The 22,765-nt window shown below is 43.1% G+C and overlaps 1 protein-coding gene across 2 annotated transcripts in view; it reads right to left on the reverse strand.

Annotated features, from left to right (window-relative positions):
- depdc7 (DEP domain containing 7) overlaps positions 1-22,362 on the reverse strand; it is a 38,561-nt gene extending 16,199 nt beyond the window's left edge. Inside the window, exons 1-5 of one of the 2 annotated variants that reach the window (XM_033038755.1) lie at positions 22,239-22,362; positions 15,974-16,400; positions 11,908-12,032; positions 5,184-5,364; positions 3,277-3,494 (exon numbers count right to left, since the gene is read on the reverse strand). In XM_033038755.1, the coding sequence (XP_032894646.1) occupies positions 3,277-3,494; positions 5,184-5,364; positions 11,908-12,032; positions 15,974-16,400; positions 22,239-22,320 (1,033 nt within the window). In that variant the 5' untranslated portion in view covers positions 22,321-22,362. Of the gene's footprint in view, positions 1-3,276; positions 3,495-5,183; positions 5,365-11,907; positions 12,033-15,973; positions 16,401-21,619; positions 21,868-22,238 lie in introns of those variants that run through there. The other variant, XM_033038756.1, reaches the window with a different exon arrangement.
- Between the last annotated feature and the right edge of the window lie 403 nt (positions 22,363-22,765).

The raw sequence follows: 22,765 nt of genomic DNA on the forward strand, positions 1-22,765 counted from the left end.
GATAAACCAATTACATCCTCGTTCCAAACCTTAATCTTTAAGCAGCCATTTTCTTCACCAGTGTTAGACATTTGGGGTCAGAAAGCCAAGCCTGAGGAAGTTGCACTCATTATGGAGGTCAGAATTCAGACTCCATGCATTCAGTGCAACACCATTCAACCATGGAATGGTTTTACAGCAACTAAACAAAACAGGAAAGCAACTAGACAAAGAAAAGACTCAGAATGGGAATCTAGGGCTGAAGCAAGTTTAATGTTGTCTCTCAGGCAAGAGCAGTCGGAGTTGAGCTTAAGTGTCTGAAAAGCCAAGGGTTCTATCTTCCAGTAGCGCGATGTACAATATTTGTAGCCTCAATGTTGAACAGTGTAGATTGTAGAAAGATAATAACATTGTCTTTTAGTACTTGTACAGAATAAAACCTATTGTCTATGTCCTCTAACAATTTTATTTGTCAAACGCATTCAACCCCATAACAAACCAGATTCTTCAAAAGGTAGATTAGAAATTGCAAGCAGCTGGAATTATACTTCTAAACAACAACAAAATAAGCCTCCTTTTGGTTCATTAAACAGAACAGTTTTTGCTGCACCAAGTTAATTAGCTATAAATATCCCCTCCCTGCACAAGGACTTAAACCAGGTGAGTCTTAAGTATCTAAAGACCAACTGAAACACAAGAGGTTGCCAAAACCAGCTGCTCACTTCAACAAAACACTCAGAGTCATGAGTTAGTTGAATATGTTCACGTCACGCACAAATTTAACATCAAAAGGAATGTTGCTTTGATTATGAAATAGTCTAGTACTGGAGCATACATTGGGCATTTGTTTAATATAGCATGTCGAATGAATAAAAGAAAATTGCAGATGTTTGATACTGGAGTTGCTGGAGGCCAGGCGGCATCAGCAGAAAGAGAATCAACGCTTCAGGTTGAAGATCCTTTGATAATTTTCAAACTCTCCTTCTGACAAGGAAGAGATTTAATCAGTCACTAAAACCACAGGACAGCGACAATACCAGCTGGGCAAGAATTTCTCAATCATATTGCAACTCATGCGGAGACAGCAAAGGATTGAAGGTGTGACACTTCATTTGCCTTCCTGCGCATTCCAATTTTAAAAACAGTCACAGGCAGTTCAGCTCACCAAGCTTTCCGAAATTCTCAGCATCCATCTTCCCTTTAGAGAAATTCCTTAAACTCACGACTTAGCAAGCTCTTTGTAACCCAAATTTGTACTTATTTGTAAGGCTCAGTGGCCAATCTTTCATGGAATCAATGATGCACAAAAGCATTCAGCTAAATAGTCTATGCTCGTAACACAAGTGCCGAAGAATGTTGTATGCTCGAGCGCGTGCCAAAATATTTATTGGTAGAATACAGGAAACTCACCTTCCAAAGTTATACAAGACAACAGTTCAAATAAGATCGATTTCATGAATGACCTTCCCACAAATTCCTAATCAATGCATATTTTGTTTGCTTCAGCTGGTGACCTAGTAAGAGTGTGGAACCAATGAATTCAAACTGGAAATTCTTGCTCTGCTAGATGCTTTAGTTTTTCAATGCAATGCATATATTTAGAACTGATTTCTTTTTCAAAAACGCATTCTTCAAAAACTGAAGGATGCGTCAGCATGAAACATATTGAAAAGGCCATTTGCAGCTTTGCATTTGGCAGCAAAAGCAGACTTTAAATTGCAGCAGCTCACGCAGGTCCTCCTAAATAATCATGGTCCAAATTTGAAAAGGAGCAAGATGGCGCCACAATTAACACTATCGCAATTCCTCGGGATCGAGAGTAACTTGCTGCCGCTCCAGTTCTATGGCTCTAGAAGTGGCTCATTCATGAGGCAGTGTAGGGAACACCGGCCCTTCTACAGATGGGGCAAGTGCAGCCTGCCCCAAGCTAGCAGTGTTGTAGCAATTCACCACTTAACCAAAGAGATTTATTAGCAAGTTTGACAGTTTTTACAAGAGATCATTCCTGTCAAATTAGGAGTGGGGGGGGGGGGGGAGGGAAAGGGAGAGAATCAGAAGTATAATGCCAAACTGTGCACCAAGATAAGCAATAGGAAATCTAGTCTCAACCCAGCAAAAAAATTATAAAGTCGTTCCGCATGGACAACTAGCCCATGCCGACCAAGATGTCCACGTTTGGCCCATGATCCTCCAAACCTTTCCTATCTACGTACCTGCCCAAATGTCTTTTACAGAGTGTTAAAGAACCTCCGTCAACTACCTCCTCTGGCAACTCGTTCCAGGTACCCACCACCATCTGTGTGGCAAATGTTGCCCCCACCCCAGGTCCCTATTAAATACTTTCCCCATCTCACACTAAACCTATATTCTCTGATTCTTGGTTTATAGTCCATTAATATGCAATAAGTTGGCAGAGAGGCCACTGGGACATTGAACCAAGGTTACAAGTTTTGCATTGATCATCCATAGACCAGAAACACATTACCCAAATATGCCACTTAAAGGAGTCCCTTCCACAGAATCCAACATTAATAGATACTTTTGAGATGGAGAGATAAAAACAAAAAAAAGTCCACATTAGAACCGCATTCTTCAGCTGTCATGAACATCAGATGGGACAATGTTCTTTTTCAGTGACTATTCAAGTAGGATAAACAAAATCAAACAAGTTACTGGCACGTGTGGAAATGGGACAATGGTTCTCAATTCTATTAAGTAAAATGTTAATGAGTTCAAGTAGAAGGATGATGTCAGCAGAATAACTAGCTTGGTCATAGTGTTAAAGTCATACAACACACAAACATGCCCTTTGGCCCATCTTGCCCATGCCAACCAAGATGCCCCATCTACATTAGTCCCACTTGTGGTTTGGATAGGAAAGGTTTAGAGGGATATGGGCCATAGTCAATAGAAAATAGACAATAAGTGTAGGAGTAGGCCCTTCGAGCCAGCACCTCCTTTCAATGTGATCAAGGCTGATCATCCACAATCAGTACCCCGTTCCTGCCTTCTCGCCATATCCCTTGACTCCGCTATCTTTAAGAGCTCTATCTAACTCCCTGGAAAACAAGTGGCCACACCAGACAATCAAAGATGCTGGAAATATTCAACAAGTCAACTAGATTCAAGAGGAAGAGAAAAAGTTAAACTTGCTTCAGAACAAATACGCTACTGTAACTATTTCAAACATGTAATTTACTGCCTTTAATATCAAATTACTGCCAAGCTCCTAGCTCTTGCACAATTATGAACAGTCCTTTCACCTCCACAGGTGTCAATAATTACAGTCACACGTACCAATCAGTTCCGTCACTCCAGTGTGGATGTCAAAGAGGTCATTGGTAAGGAGTGGTTCTTTGCTTTGACTGTAATGTTTAGCAATGGCGTCAAAGAACATCATTTTGCACTGGTCCACGTCACAGGAAGGTTCCGGAAAGTTCCTGCTGATTTCCACCACTGTGACATCAGGGAGGTACTCCAGTAAACCAATGGCAGCCGACAGCCACTCACTGTCCCTGGTGGAAAGATTAAATTGTAACGGTTAGGAGGTCTTTAGGAAGATGGCCACTTTAGCAAAGCAGGACCTGAATGTCTCACCTTAAAAAAAAGCCTTGCAGAAAATAGACTAGGTCTTTCCCCCACCCCAAACCCAGTGACACATGCAGCTTATCAGAATCTCAAGATTACTCATTAACCTCCCCTCCCCCCAATGCATCAACCCAACTGCTTGGAGGGAGATGGGAAACGAGCGCACAGGAACTTCATAATCCAACACCAAGCCTACTCTGGATTCAATCCCCCAAGTCACAGAGCCGGGACCTAGAATGCGATAAAACTATCTTAAACTCATGGATTGCAACTGTTCAAATAGGCAACTCGTTGAAAAAAAAGTGCAGAGAGTCATCTGATTTCAGCAAGGTGAATTATCGCAGCAGCACTGAATTACTGATCTGCTAACTTCCCATCTCATCCATCCACTGCTTGCTGGTTTGCCAAATTGGAGGATAGAACAGTCTCCTTTTGGGGGTGGTGCAGCAGTATAGCTGCTGCCTAACAGCACCTGAGACCCGGGTTCAATCATGACCATGGGTGCTTGTCTGCACGGAGTTTGTGCGTCCTCCCTGTGGCCTGCGTAGGTTCTCCTGTTCCCTCCCATGCTTTAAAAGACATACAGGTTTGTAGGTTAAATGGCTAGGTTGTAAATTGTCCCTGGTGTGTGGAGGATAGTGTGTAGGTTTGCTGGTCGGCACAGACTCAGTGGGCTGAAGGGCCTTTTTCCATGCCATATCTCTAAATTCTAAACTAAATTCTAAAGAAAGAAAAAGGCATTCCTTTAAGGATGCAGGAGATAGATGTAGTCATGGAGAGAGACGTACTATGTTACATTTTTATTGGACATCCATTAGTGCAGCATGAAAGGTAGATCAGTTTGTTGTAGTAATGGGGTTGAGGGGAAAAATAAATCAACCATGATCAAATGGCAGTAGACTCAATGGGCCGAATAGCCTAATTCTGCTCCTATGTCTTTATGATCTTAGTATCATTATTTACCCTTACTAAACCCAAGACTAAATGGTTTTCACAAAAAGGCACACAGGCACACACAGTGGTTGGCAGAGCAGTAGAGTAGCTGCCTTGCAGTACCAGAGACCCAGGTTCAATCCCGACTACAGGTGCTTGTATGTACGGAGTTTGTACGTTCTCCCCGTGAATTTTCTCCAGTATCTCCGGTTTCCTCCCACACTCCAAAGACATACAGGTTTGTAGGTTAATTGCCTTGGTATAATTGTAAATTGTCCCTAGTGCATGTAGAATAGTGCAAGCGTGTGAGCTTGACTGGTCGGCACAGACTCGGTGGGCCTGATTCTGCGCTGTATCTCTAAAACTAAAAATGTTAGCGTTATGCCCCCGTCCCACTTATGCCCCTGTCCCACTTAGGAAACCTGAACGGAAACCTCTGGAGACTTTGCGCCCCACCCAAGGTTTCCGTGCAGTTCCCGGAGGTTGCAGGTGGTTGCCGGAGGTTGCAAGCAGTGGAAGCAGGTAGGGAGACTGACAAAAACCTCCGGGAACCGCACGGAAACATTGGATGGGGCGCAAAGTCTCCAGAGGTTTCCGTTCAGGTTTCCCAAGTGGGACAGGGGCAGCGGAACCAGCGTGACCAGCGGAAGGAACAACTACTGGCAAGTCTTACAAGTACGTACTGAGAATCTCCATAAGCCTTTAGGATTTCTCGATCCAATAAGCTGCTGGTAACCGCATCATTGCTGGAGTTCTGCGGGTTTGGCCGCTGCCCCTTTCTGTCCAGCAGCGAGTCCAGGATTGGAAGCTCAATCAGCTGCAGCAGACGCAGTATTGTTTGTTCCTGCCATATCTCGCTGACGACTGCAACAAGGTAATTAAAGAGTTTATGGTGGCCATCTTAGATAAATTACACAATCTAAAACTAAGAGTTTGAAAAACAGATGCACCTTTTTACTCAAAGCTTTGTAATAACCCTCAGACATACAAGTACTAAATTGTTTGCATTTATTATTGCACTTTTTAAATTTAAAGACAAGAATTCCATTTCCTCTCACCACCCCAAGCAAAAAATTGAAAACGATCTACGGATCATATCAAATGCTGCAGACATTTAAAAATCTATTCTACAGGAGACGTACAAGTCAAAGGGTTTAAACATGTAAAATATTAACATGGATATGTTGTTTGATCAATGATGGAACGTTTGACGTAATGTTGCTTATCCTCAGTGCAGTGGTTCAAGGTAGTTAACCAACTACATTCCATATTCAAGGCTACTACTTAAGGGCCTGTCCCACGAGCATGCGACTCCATGCGGCAAGCGCGACCTAAAGGGCCGGTCCCACCAGCATGCGCCTGCATGCGGCAAGCGCGACCAAACCAGAAGTGGGGGCCGCGCGGAGGTCGAGTGAGTGACATGAAGTTCGAGCGAAGTCCACGGGAAGTTCGCGCGTGACGTAAGGCGTCAAGGCGGCTGCGGGCCGGCAGGCCGTTGCCGCGCAGAATTTTTGAACACGGTCAGTTTTTCGGAGCCCCGCGCGATGTCGGGACCAGCTCCGCACAACTCCATACGGCTCCGGCGATCGAAGAGGGACCGGCCCCGCGAGGCCTTATGGCTCAAGCGACCACGTTAGATTACGCTTGCCGCATGCAGGCGCATGCTGGTGGGACAGGCCCTTTAAGTCGCGCTTGCCGCATGGAGTCGCATGCTTGTGGGACAGGCCCTTACAAGTAATTTTATTTATTTTTTTTTTTTTTTTACATTTTATTTTTATTAGAAGTACAGTAAATTACAATAATACACATCAGATATATCTTATTACATTTGTTGTACCACTTCGTTTTTCGAGCTTTAAAAAAGATAGAAATAAAAGAAGTAAGGAAAGTGAGCAAGAATCGTGAAGGTGCAGGAAAATGTTGGGGAAAGAAAGCCCCTTAGGGAAGAAGTTAGAGAAGGAAGTAAAGAAAGGAAATAAGACCCTAGAAAGAAAAGAAAAAAAGGAAAAACAATCGCTCTATTGTAACACAAAACTCGGCAAAAAAGGATATACCAACCGTATTCTTTTAATTTATTTATTTATTTTATACCCCCCGTTACCAGATCCTGGTACCATTTATATTTTAAATTACTATTGCACCTTATGCTTGTAATAGTTCCATAAATGCAGACCACGTCTTTTGGAAGTGGTCTGCTTTGCCTGCTAGGAGGAGTCTCATCTCTTCCAAGTGTAGTGTTTCGAACATGTTTGAAATCCACATTTTTATTGCTGGTATTGGAGCATTTTTCCAAAATTTGAGTATAAGCTTTTTTCCCCATTATTAGCCCGTAATTAAGTAAGTTCTTTTGAAACACGTTTAATTCGGGGTTACCTTCCGATATTCCAAAAATGATCCATTCTGCTTTTGGTACAAGTTTTATTTTAAATAATTTTGTGAAGATTTCAAATATTTCATTCCAGAATTTTTGGATTTTTATACAAAAAACAAAAGAGTGCGCTATGGTAGCTTCTTGTGACTGACATTTATCACAAATGGGTGAGACATTGGGGAAAAGTTTATTTATTTTAGTTTTTGAATAATATAGTCTATGTAATGTTTTATATTGAATTAGAGTATGTCGTACGTTGATCGAGGATTTATGCACATATAGTAAGTGTTTATCCCAGCTCTCTTTTGAAATTTTTATAGCTAGTTCTTGTTCCCAGTCTCTTCTAATACCATCGGTTGTAGGTATTTCTATATTTAAAATAATGTTGTATAAGTATGATATTAGATTTGCTGATTCAGCCTTTGTCTTCATGACTTCATCCAATAAGTCTGGGGACATGTTATGATAGTCTTTTGTGTATTTTTTCAGATAGTCACGGATTTGAAGCTTTTAAAATATTGATTATTTTTCAAATTATATTTCAGTTGTAATTGTTGAAATGATAATAATTTTCCTAATTCATACAGGTCTCCGAGCGTCTTGATTCCCATTCTTTCCCATTGTGTAAATGATTTATCTATAATTGAAGGTTTAAACGACGGGTTATTGACTATTGGCATTAAAAGAGATAGATTTCTTAATTTTAGATTCTGTTTTATTTGTTTCCAAGTTCTAATTGTGCTATGTATCATTGGATTTTTATTATAATTTTTGTTATTCAGATTCATTGGTGAGAGGAGAGTCGCTCCTGTATTACACGGAGAGCAGTCCTCTCTCTCCATTACAATCCAGTCCACCTGCTGGGCAGAGTTGTCCAGCAGGTGAATCATATTTTTAATATTTACTGCCCAATTATAGTACATAAAGTTAGAGAGCGCTAGACCACCCATCTCTTTTGGTTTACTAAGGTGTGCTCTTTGTATTATGTGGGATTTATAATCCCATATAAAATTTGTAATGTCTGAGTCTAGTTTTTTGAAAAACTTTTTTGGAAGATATATTGGAATTGATTGAAATAAATATAGGATTTGTGGTAAAAAGATCATTTTTATAGCATTTATTCGACCTATTAAAGACAACGGGAGCATTTTCCAGAATTTGATTAGATTATTTAGTTTCTTAAGTAAGGGGCTATAATTGGCGTTAAACATAGCGTGATAGTTTCTAGTGATTTCAATTCCTAAATATTTCAATTTTTCTGTGGCTATTTTAAAGGGGAATTTCAAGAGATGTGTTGAGTCTTTCGGTTTTATCGACATAATTTCACTGTTGTTCCAGTTTATTCTGTATCCTGAGAAAGATCCAAAGTCCTCAATTAGATTTAATATGTTTGGTATACTGATTTGGGGTTTTGTGATATACAGTAATATATCGTCTGCATATAAGGATATTTTGTTATTTGAATATTTTGTATTAGATTAGATTAGATTAGATTATACCTTTAATAACCCTTTTCAGGAAATTACAGTGCCACGACAGCTTCAAGACACACATAACACCACACATTCCCTCAAATGGCTTCCATACTTAACAAGTTAAAATACAAGTTAAAATACAATTAATTTAAAAAAGTGCAGTTATTTATGCGCATTATATAATCTTATAGCAGCTGGTAAACAGGACTTCCTATGTCTCTCAGTTTTGCACATTGGTGCAATCAGCCTCTGACTGAAGATGCTGCTCTTGATCACCTTCAGGGCATGGAGTGGGTGAGTGGGGTTGGTCATTATAGAACCTAGTTTGTTCAGAGTTCTGGCCTCTGCCACCTGCTGGACCGTTCGTTGCTCAGCCCCGACCACTGAGCCGGCCTTCCTGATTAGTTTGTCCAGTCTGTTTTTATCCGCTATACGGGCGCCATCTCCCCAACAGGCCACAGCAAAAAACAGAGCACTGGCCACCACTGAATGGTAGACACTGCACAGTAGGGGTTGGCAGATATTAAATGACCTCAGCCTCCTTAAAAAATACAGTCGGCTTTGTCCCTTCCTGTACACCGCCTCCATATGACACTTCCAGTTCAGCTCACTGTCAAGCTGCACCCCAAGGTACCTGTGATTAGCGACCACCTCCACCTCAGTGCCCTTAATGGTGATCGGCGTTGCTTGAGTCCTCCTCCTCCCCCTCCTGAAGTCCACAACTATCTCCTTTGTTTTTTTGGTGTTAAGATGGAGGTTATTGTGTGCGCTCCACTCCACAAAGTTACTTATTATGTCTCTGTACTCCTCCTCATTGCCCCCTTTAATGAGGCCGACAACAGCTGTATCATCCGAAAACTTCTGCAAAAAGCAGCTGTTGGTGTTACATTGGAGATCCGCTGTGTAGATGGTAAACAGGAACGGAGCCAGCACAGTTCCTTGTGGAGCCCCTGTGCTGCTCAAGATGGTGCCCGAGACACTGTTCTGTAGGCGCACGTACTGTGGTCTGAGAGAAAGGTAATCCAAACCGTAAATATCCGTGTGTGTTCTAATTTTTTCAGCTAAAGGTTCAATTACCAGAGCGAATAACAGCGGTGATAATGAACATCCTTGTCTATTGCCCCTTGTTAATTGGAATTTCGTAGATAGTATATTATTAGTTAATATTCTAGCCGTGGGTTTGTTATATAATAATTTTATCCATGCGATGAAGTTCTCTCCCATTTGAAATTTTTGCAATACTTTAATCATATAATCCCATTCTACTTGATCAAACGCTTTTTCTGCGTCCAATGAAATGATAGATAACTCTTGTTCTTGAGGTTTGTGAGAGTGCATTATGTTAAGCAGACGTCTCAGGTTATTAAATGAATGTCTCTTAGGTATAAATCCCGTTTGATCCTCATTTATTAATTTACTAACATATTGACTTAGTCTTCTAGCTAGTGTTTTCGCTAATGTTTTTTGATCCGTATTTAACAAACCAAAGCTCTATATGAGCCTGGTTCTTCTATATCTTTATCTTTTTTAAGTATTAATGTGATCGTTGATTCTGCTAGTGTTTCAGGTAAGATTTGTTCTTTAAAAGCGTATGTATACATTTTCTGTAGACGTGGTGTACCTTTACAAGTAATAAACACCATCTTTGCCATCTACACTCATATCCAAAGAGCTAACAGGATTGGAAAGACAAAGTTGTGGAGCAACTCAGATCAAGTAGCGTCCCTATAGAACATGGATTTGTGTGGTTGTATTAATGGACTGCCAAGCTGCATCGTGCAAGGATTCGTTGTTCTAGTTCATATGACAGTGAAATACTCTTGACAGCGTTTGATGAACTCATCAGGACGGTAAGTGCAACTGGGAGGTGGGATTTCTCGCACATGCTCCCCTCCACCACCTTACCCGCCAGGGACACCTCCAAAGAAACCCTGATGACCATGTTACATTAACTGTGGGAGCTCTACATAACAGTTCAGTTTATTGTCACGTGTGCAGAGGTACAGTGAAAAGCTTTTTGTTGCGAGCCAACCCCCATTCAGCAGAAAGACCATGCATGATTACAATGAATCCATTTACAGTGTGTATATACACAAGGCAATAACGTTTATTGCTCGGTAGAGCCAGTAAAATCTGATCAAGGATAGTCCGAGGGTCACCAAAGAGGTAGATAGTAGTTCAGCACTGCTCTCTGGTTGTGGTAGGATGATTCACTTGCCTGATAACAGATAACTGATGCTGTCCCCAGGATGGGGGAAAGGGTTGGTCATGACCAAAGATCCTATAGGCTCCTGCCCTTGGTCAAGTGACTATGGAAAGTGCCTGCATACTCTCCAGGCTTGGGTAACATTTCCTTGGCCCATCACTAGCTTAATCCTCGTCCCAGTACACAGTGAACAACTACTTGAACAGTAGGAATAATGCGTTTATCCACTGAACTGCCTGTTGTGCTCATGTTTAGCTTAGTTTTAACAGCGTGGAAACAAGCCCTTAGAGCCCCCTCCCCCCGAGCCCCCCTCCCCCAGTCTGCACTGATGAATGATCACCCCATAGACCAGCACTATCCAACACACTAGAGACAATTTACAATTTTTACCAAAGCCAATTAACCTACCAACCTGTACGTCTTTGTAGTGTGGGAGGAAACCGAAGTACCTGGGAAAAACCCACGTGGTCACAGGGAGAACGTACAAACTATGCAGGCAGCACGGGTGTCAGGGGTTATGGAGAGAAGGCAGGAGAATGGAGTAAGGAGGGAGAGATAGATCAGCCAAGATTGAATGGCGGATTAGGCTTGATGGGCCGAATCACTACTCCTATCACTAATGATCTCAGGATCAGACCTGGGTCTCTGGTCCTGTCAGGCAGCAACTCTACTGCTGCGTCACTATGTACAGTACATATGATTTATCTTAATGGAATGCAAACAAAAGCTTTCCTCTGTACCTTAGTACACATGTCAATAAACCAATTTCCAATAGCAATCACCCAAGGTAGTTGACATGTTACATCTTTAAGTTACAAGCAACATGTTACTTCCAGAGGTCGCAAGGAGATAGTGTGGAATAAAGAAATGCAAGTGTTTCAAAAGAAGAATCGTCCGATCAGCAGAGAAGGTTATTGGCTGCAACCTTCCCTCCATTGATGAACTGTACACTGCAAGGGCCAGGAAGCAAGCGGGTAAGATCATCTCTGACCCCTCTCAACCTGGCCACAAACTCTTTGAATCACTTCCCTCTGGAAGGCAACTCCGGACTGTCAAAGCTGCCACACCCAGACATAAAAACAGTTTTATCCACGAGTAGTTGCTCTACTCACCAGCCAAAAATCTGTAGCCTCCCTTTGATCTGGTATTTTGTTGGTTCACATGCTTGATCAATGGTGTTTTATCATTAATGTTTTCTTATTATTATTAATGTTTAGTGTTTTCTGAGTCATTGGTAACTGTCACTGTATGTCATGTTGTTACTTGTGGGCGGAGCACCAAGGCAAATTCCTTGTATATGAATACCAGGCCAATAAACTTACTTACTTAATCAACTTGGGGCGGAAGGCACTCACCTGTTGGAGGCAGCTGAGAGGTTTCAAATCGAGAAGAATTTACAGGCATCAAACTCAAATGATCAAGCAGTTCTGCTAGTGAGCTGTCAGCAGGGCCGGCATCTGATGTGGGAAAGTCTACAGGCCTACGATGAAGATTGTTTAAAAATGTTCATTGTTAGCCCATCATAGTTATAAAAAAGACACAAGCCAGTCGCACCGTTTAGTTTTGCCTTATTCACATTACTTCTCCAATCTTTTCAATATTTGAAATATGACAAAAATGGCATTAATATACACCAAGAGTTAAGGATCCGTTTGCCTTATCTGAAAAGCCCTTGCCTCAAGTGAATTAAACGTGTAACATAATTCTTGTCATGAACAAGAACAGAGTCAATTTTGTGAAACAAGCCACCTTTGCTCAAGGCTTTCAGTTATTAAAAGCAGCATACCTTTGAGATCACATTTCTCAACACTAATCGAGCACTAGGGTTAAATCAGATGGACACGTCCAAGTGTGGGGGCATAGTTCTCACCAGCCGAGAGACTTTGCCATGGTAACGAGCCGAACAGGGAGAAGCATGGTGTTGAATAAAGAGGGGAGGGGAAGTTGAAGTTTCCATCGAATCCCCGAGGAAGCGACGAACCACATACTTTGGGCCCTGGGTAGTCAACACTCCAGTGGTTCACATTTGATGTGGTGATGTGGGTGCAGATGGCACCTTGCACCCTAGCACTGGGCAACCACATCACCCACCCTACTCTGCCCAGCACTAGCCCTCACTGCAGCCATTACACATTGCCACAATGATTCACTCCACACCGAGCCACAATGCGATGTGAACAGTTTCATTGCTGTAGGTGTGTGCTTGTAAAGGGCAGTGATTGGTGCCAGAGTCTTGACACATCAACACACAGCCTTAAGAAAGAGTCCAGACCCAAGGTACCTTTGAACTTTTGGACTACAGGACCTAGATTGCTCCAATGAATCGGTGATCTGTGGGTAATTCCAAGTGAGCACTAATGAAAAGTAGTATAAAACCATGTAGTTTACTTTAGAGTTACAGCAAAACAGGGCCTTCAGCACATCGTGTCCAAGGCACCGTTCATCACCTGTTCACAACAGTTCTAAGTTTTTTTTTTTTAAATTTAATTTATTAGAAGCAATTGTACAAGAATAAAACAATCGACATGACAGTTATACAATTTTCGTACAGCTTCATTTTTAACATTAATGCATGAATCAAAAAAAAAGAGAAAAAAGGAAAGAATGAAGAAGAAAAATGAAAAGGAAAGAAAAGACCCCTAAACTACCAATGAAGTACGAGAGGAAAGAAGAGAAATAAGAAAAAGGAAGATGGAGATATACCCTACTATCCTTTCTCCCCCCCCCCCAGCCCCCCACTCACCCTTCCCGCTCACCCATCCCGAGCATCGGTTTTAAATTTGTGTTCAACCATTCTGTTGTTGCAGAAATTCAGTGAGAGGAGACCATGTTTTGAAAAAATGATCTGCTTTTTCAGCCAAAACAAGCCTAATGTTTTCTAAATGTAGTGTCTCGGACATGTCAGTAATCCACATCTTCACTGTGGGAACTGTTGTCTTTTTCCAAAATTTGAGTACAAGTTTTTTCGCAGTTATGAGGCCGTAGTCAAGGAAACGTCTTTGAAATAGCGTTAACTTAGAACAGGCCTCTGACATACCTAAAGTTATCAGTTTTGTATCTGATTCCAGTTTGATTTTAAGTTCTAAGTTAACCCACTTTCCATGCCCTACACACCAGAGTCATTTGCAGGAACCTAATTGACCTACAGACCCACACGCCTTTGGGAAGTGGGAGGAAACTGGAGCACCCAGAGGAAACCCTCGTGGCTACAGGGGGAACATGCAAACTCTGCACTGACAGCACCAGAAGTCAGAATTGAATCTGGGTCTCTGGTGCTACAACTACTAGCAACTACTCTGGCAACAACTATACCAGCAGCACCACCATACCAACCACAAAAATACTTGCCTAACTTCAGGGAGTACAACACAAAACTTGAAGATAGATCACGTGAGTGGGTAAAACCATAGATACATTTTTTTCTTCCATGAGCTAACATGTGGTCACACACTTTGGATGGAAGAAAAATAGTTCAGAAAAAGTCCAAATGGCAGGAATCCAGAAACCAAATGTTTATTTTGGTAGAGACCAAAGTACAAATTGTGTGAAGATAGGAATAAAAAGATATGAAAAAGGCCAATGGAAATTTGCTCCTTAACTCAAAGGGACTCCCTGCCTCACTAAAAGAAATGACCCCCCCCCCCCCATCATCTTCAACTCACTAATATTTCACCTTCCCACCCTGTGGAAAAACTATACCTCAATTTTTTATAGTTCCATCAGGTTGCCCTCTCAGCCTCTGATGCTCCACAGAAATAATCCAAGTTTGTCCAACCTCTCCTATTAGACATCACTCTCATCCAGCCAGTATAGATTAGTGGTTGTTTAAACAGCCATAACTTCTTCTGCACTCTCTTCAGAGCCTCTGCATCCATCGCAGTAATGCAGCAACCAGAACTGTATACTATACTAAGGTACACAAAAATGCTGGAGAAACTCGGCGGGTGCAGCAGCATCAATGGAGCGAAGGAAATAGGCGACGTTTCAGGCCGAAACCCTTCTTCAGACTGATGAAGTTGCTAGTAGTTGCCAGAGTAGTTGCTAGCTTTGTATAGTATACTCTGTATACTATACTCTAGTTTTATAAAGCTGCCACACACATTGACTTGAATACTCAATGCCCTGAATAAGATAAGCATGGGATTTATCATCCTATCGTCATTTTTGAAAGCTATGAACTTTCTTACCAATGAAAGGCTAGAGCTAGAACCTGCATGCGGCCTTCTAGGCCATTAAGTGCGGCCTTTTGAAATAAGCCAAATTTTGTAGAACAAATCCTTTTATTTTTATTAATATGTTTTTGTTCGTCTTTTATTATTTTAATTTTAATCTTAAAATGAACGTATTTAAAATACCAAAATTCAACGAAATAATCCTCCCCGACTGACGGCCACAATTAAAACATTAGTAAGTCATGAGGGCTATTTTAACAAAATAATGTACATTTTGAAGTATATCTGATTGAAGTATCTTGGATGCGGCCTTATTAGATTACAGCTAACTTAATGCGGCATTCCAACATGAAAAGGTTCCCCATTCCTGGGCTAGAGGGTTAGAGCCAAAACAGAAACAAATAAGGACCCAAACATTTTTACAGGCTGTTAGTTTAGCTGTGACATCAATTCATCATCACTGTAATTCTTGGGACAATACAGTTTCACCTAGATGTCACCAGGGTCGAGGATACATTAAAATATTCCCTCATTACTGTGTGGGGGAAAAAGAGGCTCAACTGCCACAGAACCCCTTACATGTATAGAAATGAAAAACTCTAGAGATACAGGCCCTTCAGCCCACTAAGTCTGCACCAACCAGCGATCACCCAAACACTAGTTCTATCCTACACACGAGGAACAATTTACAGAAGCCAATTCACCTTCAGGTCTTTGGACTGTGGAGGAAAGCAGAGCCCTGGAGAAAACCCACACGGTCACAGGGAGAACGCACAAACTCTGTACAGACAACACCCTTTGAGCCCGGGTCTCTGGCGCTGTGAGGCAACAGCTCCACCAGCTGCTCCACCGTGCCAATCATAAACACACTTTTCCCAACACCAGGGACTAGAACACAACTCAAAGACAGATCACGTGACCAGGACAGAATTTCTCTTCCATGAATGAGCATGTGGATGGAAAAATAATAGTTCAGAAAAGTATTCTAACCCACATGGTCATGGGGAGAATATACAAACTCTGTACAGACAGCACCTAGGCCTCTGGCGCTGTAAGGCAGCAACTCTACCACTGCGCCACCGTGCCGCCCCTATTTTAAGAGGCAGGCTAACAAGAGTTCCATGATTGTGAAGTATATATCTACTTTCAACTATAATGTTGTTAATGATCCTTTGTCCACTTCTATACGCAATTCCAGTTTCCACAAATACTTTGCACCAAAGAGACTCAAGTGTCAAAGTGACCTTACCTGCTACCCCAGCTGTTGTATCCAGGGGTTAGTTGTGCTCCAGGAGTGAGGCCAGTGCTCCCATTGTCTTTCACAGAGTCCACCCACTTGTGCAGGGTGGTAAACCGGTACAAACTGTAGCTGCTGTCCTCAAAAGTGGACTCTTTCTTAACTTTTCCAAAGAGTTTTGTGCCGACGCCTTCAAACACCTTGTTGTCCATCAGAGCTTGGCAGAGTCTCACCACTTTTGACCGAGTGATTTCGGCATCAAAGTACTTGTTCTGCAGAAGGTGGCTGAGGATGAGATCCACAGCGTCGGACCCAAGGAAGCAGTCATTGTGCCGCTTCAGGTTATGTCGACGTCGCTTGACCTCCACCTCAGACTGAAGAGCGATGATGATGTTGCACCAAATACGCGTCGCTCGGAACGGATCAACAGTCGGCAAAGCTGAAAGAAATGCAAAATTAGCAAAAACTCTTGAAGCGAAACACTGCCTTCTCTCAATATGTCAGCCACGACTCATTGGCTCGTATAGTCATACAGCATGTAAATAGGCCCTTTGGCCCAACTTGCCCACATCGGCCGACATATCCCATCTACACTAGTTCCACATGCAAGGGTTTGGCACATATCTCTCTAAACCGCTCCAGTCCATGTACCTGTCTAAATGTTTCTTAAATGTTATGATAGCACCTACCTCAACTACCTCCTCTGCAGCTCGTTCCATGCACCCACCCAGTGGCGGGCTGGCCAGGGCGTCAGCTTGCCCGATGGCAAGTGGGCCTCTGATGAAGTGAGCCCCCATATCAAGTGGGTCCCCTATATCAAGTGGGCCCCTGATGAAGTGGGCCCCCTTTGTCTCCTGGCAACCAATATTTTTAGACCCAGTCCGGCACTGCACCCACCACCCTTTGTGTGAATTCCCCTTGCCCTGGAGGCAGAAGTTTGTAGATTGAAGCCCCATTTTAGAAGTTAAAGGACAAAGGCTGGCCTGATACCAGGTACCACAGAGCAAGTGTTGCACTGCCAGAGTTGTCGTCTTATGAATGCAACACAAAACCCAAGATCCAATTGCAAGAGAAGTTCCCTTTATCAATATTATTAAACAATACATTGAGAGATTATTCACTGCTGTACACAATATCTTGCTGTGTGCCACATTAATGACACTGAAAATACAACTGTGCATCAGGACTATTTCATTGGGAGCAGAATGCATTGGACGTCAAGATGGCACAGCGGTAGAGTTGCTGCTTTACAGTACCAGGGATCGGGGATTTGATCCTGACTACGGGTGCGGTCTGTACGTTCTCCCTGTGACCTGCGTGGGTTTTCTCAGAGATCATTGGTTTCCTTCCACACTCCAAAGACGTACAGGTTTGTAGGTTAATTGGCTTGGCATTAATGTAAATTGTCCCTAGTGTGTGTAGGATGGCATTAATGTGCAGGGATTGCTCATCGGTGTGGACTCGGTGGGACGAAGGGCCTGTTTCCACACCGAATCTCCAAGCTAAACGCACAAATAAATACATGAGCCACAACGTCTGGATGAGCTTCTGGTCTCACTGTGTCACTTACCTTCCAGGAATAATTGGTTCCTTGCAATGGAAGCTGATCTACAAAATAAGACACCTGTAGCTGTATCTATTTACAGGAACTACATCAGTGCAGTTCGCCCATGGTACCGCCAGCTGAGAGATACTGGCACTCAAGTCTTTGGACATGAACCAAAATGTCAACTGTTCCAGTTTCTACCTCTCTGGTCTATTTCACCTGTGCCTTGCACTGTAAATAAATCCTACAGTCCATCTTAAAACAATGAAAGTTCAAATTCCTTGCATTCTAAGAGTTGTTGTGCTACAGTATAGAAAATGGAGGCATTGATAGAGTAGACAGTCAGAACCTTTTTTCCAGGGTGGAAGCATCAAAGACAAAAGCAGGCATAGCTTACAAGCGCAGGCAGAGGAAATAAGTTTAACTTCGCATCATGTCTAGTACAGACAGTTTGGGCAGAAGAATGGTTCTACATCTACAGTCTAATGTAATCCTGTAAGTCTGTGTCCAAGATGGCTGCCGTGAAGAGAGAGTGGACGCTGGCACGAATTGGTTGCCGCTGCTCTCTCTTCACACTGTGTTTTTGATTTTCTGTTTTTGGAATGAATTCTGTTTTTAATTTGTGTCTCTGTGATGTCTTTATTACTTATTTTATTCTGATTATATGTTTTACTATGTAAGGTGTCCTTGAGATTTTGTATGAAAGGCGCCCATTGAATATAAAATTTATTATTTATTTATTATTAGTATGTTCTTTTTTTTTTTAAGCCAGGTGATTTGCAGATTTCACTATCAGGCATGCTACACAATACTTAATAGAACAAACAGTACAAGTTAAACATAACACAGCAGTCTGGGAGAATTGAAAATCTAAATGTTGATACATTGGTTCACACTTCCAACAGTAAGCAAAGGAATGCTCTCAGCAGTATCACTAGACAAACTCAAGGTGGAGTTTGTGGACATACTGTACAAACTACAAGGATGTCAAGGAATTTGAGGAAAGTACAAATGTGAGGCAGATTTCAGGTCCTTCAAACCTGCTCTACCATTCAAAATCACAGCTGATTATTTACTGTGCAGGAATTGAATTTACATTGAATCAGGCAGTAAACATTGGTGGCAGTTGTTTGAAGCCTCTGAATAATAGTTGCAATGTTGGGCATAGTATAAATGAGAACATCAGAGGTGATATAACAGATTTATTGCAATAATCCTTGAAGATTTTGATCTATATGTAGACCAGGTAAATCAAATGGTTGAGAGAATAGGTTATTTTTCATCGCATGTTAATCATCATGGGTTAATGAATAATCTTTTCATACAGTATAACTTGACCATGTTATAATAGAATGTCTAACCAACTCAAAAGTGACAGTTTAATAATAGCTTTCAATTGAAACCAAGGGAAACCAAGACATGAGATGCAGGTTGGCTGTTGCAGACTGGGAGGTTACACTAAATGACGAGACTGTGCAGAGATAGTTCCTAACGTTTAAAAAAATAATTCATTCTTCAAGACAACAGTAAAGTGGTCCAAGTTTAGAACACAGGAGACATTGAGGACAGTACAAAATGCAATGAAAAGGTTTATAAAGTTGCCAGGAAAATACAGTAAACCCAAGGATTGGAAGCAAATAAAGGATTAGCAAAAATTTGATAATGAAAGGGGCAGTAGACAGAAGCATAAAACAGACCAAGAGGTTCCATAAAGTTGCTTGCGCCGGGCCACAAATATCAAGCAGGACACATCCCACCCTGCCAACCACCTTTTTACTCTGCTACCCTCTGGGAGGCGATTCAGGACTCTGAAGGCTCGCACCGGTAGACTAAAGAATAGTTTCTACCCATGTGCGATAAAAGAGCTAAATTCCAACAGAGAATGCTGGGGAAGCAAAATGTAATTCTAAGAAATGCCGCCAAATTCTTTTAAATTCTTTTAAATTCTTTTAAAACACCTATTTATTTTTACTAATAAGTGTACATATGTGTCAATGGTTGTCGTGTTTGTATTGTTTTTAACCGGAGGAGATGTAATGGAATTTCGTTGCACAGTATTGTGCAATGACAATAAACGTATTCATTCATTCAAATAAGTTTGTAGAAAGAGAAAGGAAAAGTGTAGATAACTCCCAGACAGAATCAACTAGATTTACAATGGAGGGTAGGAGAATAAGGAATGACAGAGGAACAAATACTAGTGTCATAGTTATATCGAACAGAACTACACCCACCAAGTCCGTACAAACAGTTTACGAATTCTACACTGATCCTATTTCCCACCAAATTCTCATCAACTCCTCTTCCCTCCTCCCCCATGCACAAGTCTACTCTTCATCTACACACAAGGGACAATTTACTGTGGTCGATGAACTTACACACCCACATATCCTCGAGGGAGACGGTGGGAACTAATCACTTTTACACTTGATATCAGTAATTGAGGAAATAACTGGAATTCCTAATAAAGGAGAAGATATCAAGACTCATTAATACAATTGACCAGTCATCTTGAACAAAGAATGGTGTTTGACTAATTTGTTGGAGTTTTGAGAATGCATCCATTGAGTCGATGAGATGATACAACTACACAATTTGGATTCACAATTTCAAGATAAGGGGAAGGACATTTCAGACTGAAGGGAGCCTGTATCAATGAGATTATCCCAGATATGCCAAAAATGCCAAAGCTTTCAAATTCTCTGAAATTCTCAGATGCTGGTTTACACCGAAGATAGACACAAAGTGCTGGAGTAACTGGGTCAGGCAGCGCCTCTGGAGAAAATGAATGGGTGATGTTTCAGATCAAGGAAGACTGTGAAGTTGAAACCCGAAGAAAGGTCTCGTTCCGAAACGTCACCTATTCCTTTAATTCAGAGATCCTGCCTGTCCTGCTGAGTTACTTTAGCATTTTGGTTCTTTTAAATTCTCTACCTCAGAGGACTGTCGCTGCACACAAAGCATAGATCAATAGACTGTGGATTGAGTCAGACAAAGTGATATGGAGAAAGTGACCATGGAAGATCTGACATCAGGGTCAACAGGTAAAAACTTTAATTTAAAAAAAAAGCACTCGTGACAAACTAAACTGGAGACTCATACATCTGATATTCAAACTACTAAAATAAAATGTGGAGCCACTTTGCAAACAGGCAGATCCGGTAGGTGCGTTTCGGAAACCACCCTGTCGCCCAACTCAATGATGGCACATGTTTGAACGGCTCCACCTTCACTGCCTGTCCCGACCTCGACCCTTCACCCCGTCAGAGACCCACTTCATCCCAGCCCCCAGATCATAAACACAGTTGACACAGCGAAACCAGCAGGTAAAGGCGCTTTTCAAACCGATTACTGCCCTCTCCCCTTGGGCAGGGCAGGGCAAACTCCGGGGTGTGCCTTGCCCCGATCCCCGCAGCCAAAGGACGTGCAGGTCCCGGTCAAACGCCTCGGCGCGTTGCGGTCCGTTACACTGTTGGGAGTTTTGAACCCACAGCGAGCAGCTATCAGCCACAGTCTGACCCAGCCCACAGCCCGCTGGTGTTGGGACAGAAACCCGGGTTCCTTCAGGTCAGTGACCCCCCCCCCCCCCCCCGGAACTCTTGCCGACCAGCTCCGAATAAGGGCCGGGGCGTGCACCGCACTATCGTCCACCCCCTTCCCCAACCCCTCTTCTCCCAACCACTCTCCCCATCCCTCCTCTCCCCAAACACTCCACTCCCTCCCCACTACCTCTATTCTGTCTTCACCCCCACTCACTCAGCCCCTCCTCCCCCCCCCTCCTCACCCTTCCTCCCAACTCCCTTCACCTCCCAACCACTCCCTTCCCCTTTTCTGCCCTCACTCCCTCGCCCATCCTCACCACAATCCCTCCAATCCTCACTCCCTCGCCCTCACTCACTCTTCCTCTCAACTCCCCTCATCTCCTCGCCTCTCCCAACCTCTCCACTCCCTCGCATCCACTCACTCCCACTCCATTCCCTCCCCAACCTATCCACTCCCTCACCCCCTCCTCTCCCTGCTATCCTCAACCATTCCCTCACCATTATCCTTCTTATTTTCGCCCCACAGTACCGTCGGCGAGCGACCGTTCAGCCCCCGCGGTTCCTGCTCACCTGACTGCGCCATGCTGCCGGCTGATCATCGCTGACGGGGCTGTGTGTGTGTGTGTGTGTGTGTGTGTGGGTGTGTGTGTGTGTATGTGTGTGTATGTATGTGGCTGTATGGGAGCTAGGGGTGACAGAAAGCAGGCAGTCCACGCGCCGCGAGTGTAGGGAAACGCCGGGCTCCTTGCAGCGCCCGATACCAACGTAAGGCGTGGACAGAGGCAGGAATGCGAGCTCGCTGAGCGGCCGCCGATAGGGACGGGGGGCGGAGGGCCAGCCTACATGTGCACAGTCACCAATGGCTTCGCGGGCAGAAGCAGAATGCACAAGTTACCGAACACTCTCCTCGCATTTAAACATTAACTTTGCAATGGTTACACTGGCAGATTAAAAAAAACCCTGGCATTACATAAGACCGGGAAGGGGTGCGCAGAGATACTTTGTAACAGTGAGCGAAGGGGCCTGAACAGAAGCGGCAACTTTGTGTCTCTCACTTTGTAGCAAACACACAGAGTGCTGGTGGGGGAACTCAGCGGGTCAGGCAGCATTTGTGGAGTGACATGGCCAGGCGACGTTTCGGGTCAGAGCAGACTGACAAAAGACACGGTGTAGCAATGAAAGCCGGTACCTGCTCTGGCCACCGCCGGGCTTAGTGCCGCTAGATCCAGGTTGAGACTCAGGACCTGGGCTCTCTCACGCACGGTTGTCATTGCTCCGCAGGGAACCTCCAGCACAGCAGCGACTGCACATTGGACCCGCGGCCAATTTAAATAGCGGGGCCTCACAAGCCCAATTGCATTGCACGGCCAATTCCGAATTGATAGATTACATGGTGAGATAACTCGTCCGCATCCCCTCCGAAGATAGACACAAAATGAAGAAGGGTCTCGACCAGAAACGTCTCCCATTCCTTCTATCCAGAGATGCTGGTGAATCCAGAGATTTAAGGTGAAGGGGAAACGATTCACAATCTGAGGGGAAACATTTTCACACAAAGGGCGGTGGGTGTATGGAACAAGCTGCCAGAGGCTGGGACTATTCCAACTTTTAAGAAAGTGTGTTAGACACGTACATGGATAGGATAGGTTTGGAGGGATATGGATCAAACACAGGCAGGTGGGACTAGTGTAGCTGGGACATGGTTGGCCGGTGTGG

The sequence above is a fragment of the Amblyraja radiata genome, chromosome 20, assembly GCF_010909765.2.
Source record: "Amblyraja radiata isolate CabotCenter1 chromosome 20, sAmbRad1.1.pri, whole genome shotgun sequence".
NCBI lineage: Eukaryota > Metazoa > Chordata > Chondrichthyes > Rajiformes > Rajidae > Amblyraja > Amblyraja radiata.